The 12,702-nt window shown below is 38.1% G+C and overlaps 1 protein-coding gene across 35 annotated transcripts in view; it reads left to right on the top strand.

The window, feature by feature from the left end:
* Window positions 1-12,702, top strand: part of RIMS1 (regulating synaptic membrane exocytosis 1) — a 493,077-nt gene that overhangs the window by 79,896 nt on the left and 400,479 nt on the right. For all 35 annotated transcript variants that reach the window (XM_015449223.4, XM_074037683.1, XM_005552575.5 and 32 more), the window contains exon 2: window positions 1,426-1,506. In XM_015449223.4, coding sequence (XP_015304709.1) covers window positions 1,426-1,506 — 81 coding nt within the window. The remainder of the gene's footprint in view (window positions 1-1,425; window positions 1,507-12,702) is intronic.

Here is a 12,702-nt window from a genome sequence, read left to right as displayed (position 1 = left end):
TTTAAAGGCTGATGCATGATTGGCCTTCTTCCATGACACTGGGGAAAGAACACAAGGCTTTGTGGTTCCTGTGGATGTCGTTGACTCACATCTCTTGACCAATTCCTTAAAAGGTTAGCATCAACTCTTGACGAACACCACTTTTTAAAATTTTTATCCCAAAGGGAAGGTGTGTTGAGGCTTTGAAATGGCACCGTTTTCTTTTCTTGTCACGTTACATATTGATTTGGAAGTCTTACTGACCTTGTTTGGAATGAGCAGTGTGTGTGTGCACGTTTCTGTGCGTTGTGTCCATGTTTTCCTGTATCATTTCTTTCAGAAGTGGAGAAATTTGCCATGCAGCTTTAAGCTCTGGGAAAAGAGTTTATCTACCACTGCTTCACCAGCGATCCACTTCTGGAATAACATGACTGGCCTTAAATATGAGCAGGGTAGTCAAATCTCCAAGAAGCCTCCATGAAAGCTCTTAAGAACCAGATTCATATTTGAAGCCTTCTGGATCCTAAGGGGCATTCCATTTAGCAAAGACTAAGATGTGAGGTCTAAGTTTTATAACCAAGCCTTCTCTATTCAAAGCTATGTTTATTTTAAAGCTTTTGAGGAGAAGGAATATCTGAGCCATCCATGTTCATCCTCAGAGGGAGGTGTTTTCTGATTTCTGCCAATAAATGTCACCAGTGCTCTGTAAGCCCTGTTTACGTGAAAGTAGGAATATCTCTTCCTGCTGCCCTTTGGAGCTTTGTTATATTGTCTACCATCTACATTTATTTTGTGATGGATGACTTATGACACAAAGACATTTAATTTTTTCACATTTTGGAGTATCCTTTCTTATTTTACATGCGCGCGCGCGCACACACACACACACACACACTTTATATATGAACCTTGTCTTTGATCTCTTCCTCCCTCTTAGCATGAGGAAATTTTGAACAAGGGGGATGCCTTGAAGCCTCTCAGATCTTTTTGCACAAAGACCTGTGTGGTGATTGATGGTGTGAAACAAAAGTCCGTATTTTTTAGTAAAATAGCAAAAGCCACAGAATATCCTGCTCAAAATGTAACATATCAACGCAACAGCTGTTCCTATTTTTAAGCTTTCAGACGTCTTTGGCATGTGGTCATGCCAAAGCTTTCAGTAGCTTTTCTGCTATGGGAAAAGCTGCTGACAATCATGTTATTGATGCTAAAAGGAAAGTCAAATACAGAGGCTAGCACAGATTTTATTTGGGTATAATTGAGCTTTTGGAAGCCTGAGTCAAAGATTTCCAACTCCAAAGACTTTGCTGGGGCCCCAAGGTTAATATTGAAGGGGCTTGCAAAGACTTTCCCTTAGATTGTTTTTCAGTACCGTGTTTAATTTCTAGATATGTTCTACCCTTTTTATAATTAATAGTGCGTTGTGCTGTCTATCATGCGCCCCAGGTGTGTTGTCAGGGACATGGCGAAGCCTGCTGCCTGCAAAACACCAAGAAATGCTGAAAACCAGCCCCACCAGCCTTCACCGTGAGTATGGCATTGGTTTTATTGACTGAAAATGTCGTCTCTTATGCAGATCATGGTTACAGATTTATTCATATTGCATGTTGAGAGTAGATACTGTGGCTGCTTTTGTATATGTAATAAAAAGGCTACTGTTGAATTAGATACAATTAGCTGAGCTCTGGATTTAATATTTTTGTTAAGTGATGTTTCTAATACCATATTGAAAGGATTAAACTAGTTGGAGGAAGGGGACTGTTTTCTTAGGGCTCTAAAGTGACAGCAGTTCTTTTCTTGTTTGTTTGTTTGATTGTTTTAGATTTGGAATGCGTATGAGGTGGAACATAATACCTCAGGGAAGTAGGGAGGCAAGGTACAGACAGGCTGCCAAGTGGGGGCTAGTGTGTTTAAGGGAAATGCATAGGAAGTCCATTATCTAACCTTCAAGATATATTATTTAAAGGTAACTGACAATTTTTAAAAGTGGATTGTCAGCTGGGCGCAGTGGCTCATGCCTGTAATCCCAGCACTTTGGGAGGCCAAGGCGGGTAGATCACCTGAGGTATGGAGTTTGGGACCAGCCTGGCCAACATGGTGAAACCCCGTCTGTACTAAAAACACAAAAATTAGCTGGGCGCCGTGGTGGCCGTCTATAATCTCAGCTACTTGGGAGGCTGAGGCAGGAGAATCATCTGAACCTGCGAGGCGGAGATTGAAGTAAGCTGAGATCGTGCCACTGCACTCCAGCCTGGGCGACAGAGTGAGACCCTGTCTCAAAACCAAAAACAAAAACAAAAGTGGATTGTCCATCTAGTTTCATTTTTATTATTGAATTCTTAAGTGTTGGATTAAATGACCAACCAAAAGAGTCTCATTCACATTTGAAACTCAGAGTTGACTGATTTGATTTTTTCTCTACTCCCTGCTTTACCCTTAATTTGGTCATTGAAATGCTTATATTTTGTATATTACATACAGTAACATATCATTTAAAATTATTTGTGTTTTAGGATATGAAATGTGGTAAATTTCAGGAGGTTTAATAGGTGTTATAGGTTTTACCTCAATAAGTATACTTGAATATCATCTTCTACATTTAATCAGTATTTTCCAAGGAATAAAAACAGTTTTGAATTAGCAATAGTAAAAATGATTGATAATTACATTTTAAAAAGTACAAACTTAAAAGAAGTACTTTAAATGATGTTGTCATTTTTCTTTTTTCTATAGATATTCTGACTGTATATAAAGCCATTTTTGTATGATGGAACTTTTTGGATAATTCATAGAAAACTTACATCCCCAGTTTTCATCTTATATTCTAGGAATTAGAAAACATTTCAGTTATTTTAGAATTGAAGTTCTTTGAGGAATTAACGTTGATTTTAAAATCTCTTTATATTCCACACATCGAGGTTTCATTTTAATTGGTCTCACCTATTCCAAAGTTCATTTTAAATTAGACATTATTTAATATGAACTAGCATTTGCCATCCTCCAAAACAAGACGTTAGATAATTTTTCTCTTATTTTGTTTTCACTTTCCACAGACTTATAGCTGTGGGAATCTGTTGTCACTTTAATTGCAGCTAGTGTAAACTTCCCTGTGGCTCTTTGAGTTTAGTGGCCAAGAGGAAGCAACTGTAGATTCTTTGGATCCTGCTTTTTGGCAATCTCTTTGCTCACTCAATTCTTTTCTGTTTAAAATAATGAACCTCTCTGTCGGTGACTTGAAGAATTTAAAGTTTGCTTTCATTCCTTATGATAGCTGATTCTCTGTGGAGAGTAATGTTTGTGAATGGAACTCTCCGTAGCCACATAAATCCCTTTTTAGGTTAACATGGAAAGGACAAAAATAAATTGGAAGGGGATAATTGAGGACAGGCTTTAGTTTATAGATCAGTATTTTAAAATTTGTAATTTATGATTTTCAGTGGGTCTGAAAATCAATAGAGGCTAGTGACCAGACCTCTTTTAATATTTTTTAAAAAATAAAAGATAGTAGAAAATCTAGGAGTGCCTCCCAGGTTAGTATTTTAGGACAGAACTTAGATTTCTCTATATGGTAACTGTGTCAAAATACAAAATTTAATAAACAGTGCAGTTATTTATGAGGATTGCATTAATGGGTTTTAATTAGGAGAATGGCATAAGCAGATTTGCTTTATCAGTAGATGTATGTATATAGATAATATGTATTAATTGCTTTGGGAGAAGTAGGGGAAAGGGACTGTGAATGTGAAGTGGGCAAAACTAGAGACAAGTAAATCAATTAACAAACTATTGCAATAGGTCAGGGGGAGATAATAAGGTCTTAACTTAGAGGAAGGAGTAATAGAGGTTATGGGAAGGAGACATTTCAACAGCTAAGTGAGAAGTAAAATGGCCAATGCTTGATTGCCAATTGAATATGGATTGTAAGGAAAGAGTTTAGGGGGATTACCATATTAATGACTTGGGTGACTAAGAGCCGCTACCAAGAAGTTGAATTAAAATTGTAAACCAAAACTAGGCATAGATGGTGTATTAGTCTGTTTTCATGCTGCTGATAAAGACGTACCCAAGACTGGGCATTTTACAAAAGAAAGTTTATTGGACTTACAGTTCCACGTGGCTGGGGAGGTCTCACAATCATGCTGGAAGGTGAAAGGCACATCTCACCTGGCAACAGAGAAGAGAAGAGCTTGTGCGGGGAAACTTCCCCTTATATTGCCATCAGATCTCATGAAACTTTTCACTGTCATGAGAACAGCATGGGAAAGACCTGCCCCCATGATTCAGTTACCTCCCACTGGGTCCCTCCCCCGATACATGGGAATTCAAAATGAGATTTGGGTTGGGAACACACCCAAACTGTATCAGATGGACAGTGGTGAGTTCAGATTTTCATATAGTGATTTTTTAATACCTGTAAGCTATCCAAGCATATATATCTAACAAGAGGTTGGCTCTGTGAACCTTTAGCACTCAGTTAACTGGGGAAATAGATGACATCACTAAAGGTTACATAGAAAAAAAAAATAAGAGTGAACCCAAGGTAAAAGCAATGCTTAAGGAACAGGTAAATTATGAGGCCAACTCAGTCAAGAAGTAATAGTTAAAGAATCATAAGAACCAGAAGCCAAGGTAGTACAGGGATTCAAGGGGAATGCCCAACAGTGTTAAATGCAGCAGAAAATCAAGAAATAAGGGATGAAAGGTGTGCTTTGGTTTTGGTCACATAGCGGCCATTGGTGGCATTTACCATAGCATTTTCAACATATAAGTGGGTGGAAATGGTGTGTTTCTGTAGGCTTGAGGAGGAAATGAGAAGTCAGGAAAAAGGGAGGGTAAATGTACATGACTTTTTCTAAAAGTTTAACTGAGTAGGGGAAAAGAAATAGAGAGATTGGTAGAGAGGAAGCAGGGCGATAGTACTCATATCACTTGGTATATTCTATCATGCAAGTCTAGATTGATGGATACACATGTCAATATACTTTATATTTTTGATAACTATGTATATAAACTATCCAAGTGTTCCTTTTAAGTTATTATTAAAATGTCACTCAGTCATATTTTAAGCATGCCGCCTGAGTTGTCATCGTTTAATTGAAGTAATAAATATATCAAAATATTACTGGAGTTCAACAAATTGAGTCATATGCCTGCTATTCCTTGGGTATAAGATAGAAAAATGAGATATATAAATGAGATAGAATCTTTTTCTTAAGAGTTTCTTCTCAAGTTGGGGGAGGAGAGGATAGTTAGATAATCAAATAAAATAATACTCAATAATAAATACAATACTAAAAATGTGTTTAAAAAGAAAAAAATGATTTATTCTGTTTGGGCTTGATGTGGTCAGGGAAGGATTTACAGAGCCTGCAACAATAATATGGATTTTTTTTTTTTTTTTTTTTTTTGAGACGGAGTCTCGCTCTGCCACCCAGGCTGGAGTGCAGTGGTGTGGTCTTGGCTCACTGCAACCTCTGCCTCCCAGGTTCAAGCGATTCTTCTGCCTCCCGAGTAGCTGGGATTACAGACATGCACCACCACACCCAGCTAATTTTTGTATTTTTAGTAGAGACAGGGTTTCACCATGTTGATCAGGATGGTCTCAAACTCCTTACCTCGTGATCCGCCCCTCTTGGCTTCCCAAAGTGCTGGGATTATAGGCGTGAGCCACTGCACCTGGCCAGTAATATGGATTTTAAAGACTGAATAGTTTAGTAGGTATGCAAATTTGAGGTACGGTCTTCTAGAAGCAGAAAACAATTACCCTGAGACCCAGAACATCAGGTTGTGCTGGGTAATTTAAACCATATACTGACTACTGGAATCTCTATGCATTGTATTTTTCTCTACTTTGGTCTTGAGGTCTCTCTTGAGAGTTGCTATAAACTCTAGCCCTGTGTCAGTGGGGCTCCAGCATGGTGGTCATGGATGTTCACAGTGTGCCTTTCATAGAATAGTTCTTCATCTTTGTGGACAACCTAATGCTGAAGTGCCTCACCCGTGACCAAATGCCCCTGTCAAAGGAAATTTGTTCATAATGGCAGACACCCCTGTGGCTCTTAACTGAGCTGTGTCCAGTTTATTTCTACCAAGATGTCAGGAGAGTTGTGTAGGACAGCCCTGGCTAGGAGGAGAGTTAGGTTCAGGTGTGTCAGTCAAGGGAGACACAGAGAAGGCAACACAGTAAAACACATGAAATAACAGAAGCAGTGTGTCACTGACAGATCCTAGTGAGAAGGGGTGGGCATGCCTCCAAGGGCCAACAGGAAGCTGGGAGCTGTCTGAGAAATGCACGTGCAACTAGCTGGTGGGGAGCAAGAAAGAGAGAGTGAGGGACTCACAGGCCAGAGCCTTTACTGGTGTCCAGGCTGTTACCCACGCAGGTTTACCTCATGGAGTTCTAATTGGTGAGTGTAGAGCAAGCAGGGACTAGCTCAGTGGAGTCATGCTGTACTGAGGGGTGGTCCCTGTGGCATATCTGGGGAGGTGTTGGGGGTCGGTGGGCAAGTCACATAGCTGTAACTAGCTGTCCCATGGGAAGCTGTCACCAGGAGGCAGTTGTATGAGGTAGATCTGTATTGATCATCTTAAGGAACAGCGAGGAGGCAGAGAACTGGCAGCTGGGCCAGTGGTGGCTAAGCTCTGCTTCTGGTATGAGAACCTTCAATTTATATTTAAAATGGATGCCAAGGTAACATAAAATTATAAGAATTCAGTGCAGTGTGTGTGTATGTGTGTATGTGGTTTTGTGGGTGGGTGGGAATTTGTGTGTGTGGGTGCATATGGGTATACATGTGTTAAAGAGAGAGAAAGATCAGAGGCAGGAAGTGCTGCATCAGAAGAATAGGACAGTTATCTAATTTGGAGAAAATAAACAACTCGTGCCTTAGCTTTGGTTTTACTTTTAATACTACTTTTTATTTTGAAATTTGATGTAAAATAATGGGGTTTTTGTGTTTTTCAGACTTATCATGGATTTAAAAAGTCCAAGAAACACTTGGCTACTCTTCAATCTCAGGCACATATGTTAGGGAGACTAGGTAGAAGAGGCAGGAGGTAGCGAAGAGTTGAGAAAATTTCACATGTGGTATAATTAGAGTATAGTGATTCATTAGATGTGATAGGAAAGCAAAGGAGGCAAGATAACTCATTTTAGCTCAGGAGATTAAATGGATGTGATAAAATCAAGAAGAGAGCTAATTTAGGCACTAAGGCAGGTTTACACACAGCATTAGATTCGAGTATTAGTAGCCAAGGAAATCTCCAATTGGAACACTCAGAAAACAGTTGGCTATTCTGTTTCAAACTCAGGAGAGACTTAGGAAAGATACACTAATTTGTAAGCAATTACCTTATAACATTAACCATTAAAACAAGTGAAATAGCATTGGGAGGAGGTGTAGAGATAAAAGGAAGGAATATAAACGGGTGATGGGTGCACCAGGTTCTCACAAATCTCCACCTAAAGAACTTACTCATGTAACCAAATACCACCTGTATCCCAATAACTTATGGAAAATTTTTTTTTTTAAAGCCAGACACCAGTGATACTGAGACATTAAGTGTTATGTCATTGTTTAGCATAGAGTAGGTGATAAACATCATGTTATTAAAAATTCTGTCAATATATAAGCATTTCATATACGCAAAAAAAAAAAAAAACCAGTCTGTAGTGGGTATAAGCAGTACTTAAATGAGGATTGGAGGACTTAAGAAAATTATGCAACGTCATGCAAAAACTTTCCGTGTTTTAGCACTAAAAATCCCATGTTCTGAGAACTTCTGTTAGACCTAGGCAGACTGAATGGTTGGTCACCTTAGAACTAATAAAGTTAGAATTTGAAGGTAAAAATCCAGAAAGGAAATATGATAGCCAAGGAAAAACTATGCTTAGCCAAATTATGTTTGTGTTTCTGTGGAAGGTGACATTATTAGGAGTAAATTGAACCATGGTACACGAATCAGTAAATTCTGCTTTTTTGTTTTATTTTTAGTTTTTGCTGACGATTACCTGTTTTTAAAAAATTGAGATACAACGCACATACCATACAATTCACCTTTTTCAAGAGTATAATTCAGTGGTTTTCAAAAAGCTGTGCAGCCATCATCATCATGGAATTCAGGAATGTTTTCATCACACTGAAAAAGAAATTTCATACCTTTTAGCTTTCATTACCCCATTCTCCTCAAAATACAGCCTCTGAAACCATTACTTTCTGTATTTATGAGTGTGCCTATTCTGGACATTTCCTATAAAAGGAATCATATTACATGTGTCTGTTTATATCTGGCTTTTTTCATTTAGCATAATGTTTTCTGGACTCTGAGTATGTATCTGTACTTTATCCCTTTCATTGCCCAGTGATTGTATCAATATATCAGGTTTTGTTTATTCATCCATCAGTTAATGGACATTTGGATTATTTCTATTTTTGACTATTATTAAAAATATTGCTATTAGCATTTAGGTACAAGTTTTTGGGGGTATGGGTGTTCTCAATTCTCTTGAGTATATACCTAGGAATAAAATTGCTGGGTCATACGGTAACTGTACATTTAACTTTTTGAGAACCTGCTAAGCTGTATTTCAAAGTAGCTGCATTATTTTACATTCCTATAAATAAGAGAATTTCAATTTCCCTAAATTCTTGTTAACACTTGTTATTGTCTGTCTTTTATATTATGGACGTCCCAGTGGGTGTAAAGTAGTGTCTTACTGTGGTTTTCATTTGTGTTTCCCTAGTAAATAATGACATTGATGAACTTTTCATGGGCTTATTGGCTATTTCTATATCTTCTTTGGAGAAATATCTATCAAAATATTTTCTTCAGTTTTAAGAATAAAATTGGTTTTCTCTAAAGATGATCCACCTATCAAAATATGAGTTATTTGTCTTTTTTATTGTTGAGTTATAAGTGTTCTTTACATGTAATGGATAGAAGATCTTTGTCACATAAATGATTTGCAAAATTGTCTCCCATTTAATGAATAGTCTTTTCATTTTCTTTTTTTTAATGATCTTTTTTTATTATTATATTTTAAGTTCTAGGGTACATGTGCATAATGTGCAGGTTTGTTACATATGTATACTTGTGCCACGTTGGTGTGCTGCACCCATCAACTCATCAGCACCCATCAACTCGTCATTTACATCAGGTATAACTCCCAGTGCAATCCTTCCCCCCTCCCCCCTCCCCATGATAGGCCCCGGTGTGTGATGTTCACCTTCCCGAGTCCAAGTGATCTCATTGTTCAGTTCCCACCTATGAGTGAGAACATGCGGTGTTTGGTTTTCTGTTCTTGCAATAGTTTGCTGAGAATGATGGTTTCCAGCTGCATCCATGTCCCTACAAAGGACACAAACTCATCCTTTTTGATGGCTGCATAGTATTCCATGGTGTATATGTGCCACATTTTCTTAATCCAGTCTGTCACTGATGGACATTTGGGTTGATTCCAAGTCTTTGCTATTGTGAATAGTGCCACAGTAAACATACGTGTGCATGTGTCTTTATAGCAGCATGATTTATAATCCTTTGGGTGTATACCCAGTAATGGGATGGCTGGGTCATATGGTACTTCTAGTTCTAGATCCTTGAGGAATCGCCATACTGTTTTCCATAATGGTTGAACTAGTTTACAATCCCACCAATAGTGTAAAAGTGTTCCTATTTCTCCACATCCTCTCCAGCACCTGTTGTTTCCTGACTTTTTAATGATTGTCATTCTAACTGGTGTGAGATGGTATCTCATTATGGTTTTGATTTGCATTTCTCTGATGGCCAGTGATGATGAGCGTTTTTTCATGTGTCTGTTGGCTGTATGAATGTCCTCTTTTGAGAAATGTCTCTTCATATACTTTGCCCACTTTTTGATGGGGTGGTTTGTTTTTTTCTTATAAATTTGTTTGAGTACTTTGTAGGTTCTGAATATTAGCCCTTTGTCAGATGAGTAGATTGCAAAAATTTTCTCCCATTCTGTAGGTTGCCTGTTCACTCTGATGGTAGTTTCTTTTGCTGTGCAGAAGCTCTTTAGTTTAATGAGATCCCATTTGTCAATTTTGGCTTTTGTTGCCATTGCTTTTGGTGTTTTAGACATACAGTCCTTGCCCATGCCTATGTCCTGAATGGTACTACCTAGGTTTTCTTCTAGGGTTTTTATGTTATTAGGTCTAACATTTAAGTCTCTAATCCATCTTGAATTAATTTTCGTATAAGGAGTAAGGAAAGGATCCAGTTTCAGCTTTCTACTTATGGCTAGCCAATTATCCCAGCACCATTTATTATATAGGGAATCCTTTCCTCATTTCTTGTTTTTCTCAGGTTTATCAAAGATCAGATGGCTGTAGATGTGTGGTATTATTTCTGAGGACTCTGTTCTGTTCCATTGGTCTATATCTCTGTTTTGGTACCAGTACCATGCTGTTTTGGTTACTGTAGCCTTGTAGTATAGTTTGAAGTCAGGTAGCGTGATGCCTCCAGCTTTGTTCTTTTGACTTAGGATTGTCTTGGAGATGCGGGCTCTTTTTTGGTTCCATATGAACTTTAAAGCAGTTTTTTCCAATTCTGTGAAGAAACTCATTGGTAGCTTGATGGGGATGGTATTGAATCTATAAATTACCTTGGGCAGTATGGCCATTTTCACGATATTGATTCTTTCTATCCATGAGCATGGTATGTTCTTCCATTTGTTTGTGTCCTCTTTGATTTCACTGAGCAGTGGTTTGTAGTTCTCCTTGAAGAGGTCCTTTACATCCCTTGTAAGTTGGATTCCTAGGTATTTTATTCTCTTTGAAGCAATTGTGAATGGAAGTTCATTCATGATTTGGCTCTCTGTTTGTCTGTTACTGATGTATAAGAATGCTTATGATTTTTGCACATTAATTTTGTATCCTGAGACTTTGCTGAAGTTGCTTATCAGCTTAAGGAGATTTTGGGCTGAGACAATGGGGTTTTCTAAATATACAATCATGTCATCTGCAAAGAGGGACAATTTGACTTCTTCTTTTCCTAACTGAATACCCTTGATTTCTTTCTCTTGCCTGATTGCCCTAGCCAGAACTTCCAACACTATGTTGAATGGGAGTGGTGAGAGAGGGCATCCCTGTCTTGTGCCAGTTTTCAAAGGGAATTTTTCCAGTTTTTGGCCATTCAGTATGATATTGGCTGTGGGTTTGTCATAAATAGCTCTTATGATTTTGAGATATGTTCCATGAATACCAAATTTATCGAGAGTTTTTAGCATCAAGGGCTGTTGAATTTTGTCAAAGACCTTTTCTGCATCTATTGAGATAATCATGTGGTTTTTGTCTTTGGTTCTGTTTATATGCTGGATTACGTTTATTGATTTGCGTATGTTGAACCAGCCTTGCATCCCAGGGATGAAGCCAACTTGATCATGGTGGATAAGCTTTTTGATGTGCTGCTGAATCCGGTTTGCCAGTATTTTATTGAGGATTTTTGCATCGATGTTCATCAGGGATATTGGTCTAAAATTCTCTTTTTTTGTTGTGTCTCTGCCAGGCTTTGGTATCAGGATGATGTTGGCCTCATAAAATGAGTTAGGGAGGATTCCCTCTTTTTCTATTGATTGGAATAGTTTCAGAAGGAATGGTACCAGCTCCTCCTTGTACCTCTGGTAGAATTCAGCTGTGAATCCATCTGGTCCTGGACTTTTTTTGGTTGGTAGGCTATTAATTATTGCCTCAATTTCAGAGCCTGCTATTGGTCTATTCAGGGATTCAACTTCTTCCTGGTTTAGTCTTGGGAGAGTGTAAGTGTCCAGGAAATTATCCATTTCTTCTAGATTTTCTAGTTTATTTGCATAGAGGTGTTTATAGTATTCTCTGATGGTAGTTTGTATTTCTGTGGGGTCGGTGGTGTTATCCCCTTTATCATTTTTTATTGCATCTATTTGATTCTTCTCTCTTTTCTTCTTTATTAGTCTTGCTAGCGGTCTATCAATTTTCTTGATCTTTTCAAAAAACCAACTCCTGGATTCATTCATTTTTTGGAGGGTTTTTTGTGTCTCTATCTCCTTCAGTTCTGCTCTGATCTTAGTTATTTCTTGCCTTCTGCTAGCTTTTGAATGTGTTTGCTCTTGCTTCTCTAATTCTTTTAATTGTGATGTTAGAGTGTCAATTTTAGATCTCTCCAGCTTTCTCTTGTGGGCATTTAGTGCTATAAATTTCCCTCTACACACTGCTTTAAATGTGTCCCAGAGATCCTGGTATGTTGTATCTTTGTTCTCATTGGTTTCAAAGAACATCTTTATTTCTGCCTTCATTTCGTTGTGTACCCAGTAGTCATTCAGGAGCAGGTTATTCAGTTTCCATGTAGTTGAGCGGTTTTGATTGAGTTTCTTAGTCCTGAGTTCTAGTTTGATTCCACTGTGGTCTGAGAGACAGTTTGTTATAATTTCTGTTCTTGTACATTGCTGAGGAGTGCTTTACTTCCAATTATGTGGTCAATTTTGGAATAAGTGTGATGTGGTGCTGAGAAGAATGTATATTCTGTTGATTTGGGGTGGAGAGTTCTGTAGATGTCTATTAGGTCTGCTTGCTGCAGAGATGAGTTCAATTCCTGGATATCCTTGTTAACTTTCTGTCTCGTTGATCTGTCTAATGTTGACAGTGGGGTGTTGAAGTCTCCCATTATTATTGTATGGGAGTCTAAGTCTCTTTGTAAGTCTCTAAGGACTTGCTTTATGAATCTAGGTGCTCC

This window comes from Macaca fascicularis, chromosome 4, assembly GCF_037993035.2.
Source record: "Macaca fascicularis isolate 582-1 chromosome 4, T2T-MFA8v1.1".
Lineage (NCBI taxonomy): Eukaryota > Metazoa > Chordata > Mammalia > Primates > Cercopithecidae > Macaca > Macaca fascicularis.
This window is presented reverse-complemented; position numbering and strand designations above follow the sequence as displayed.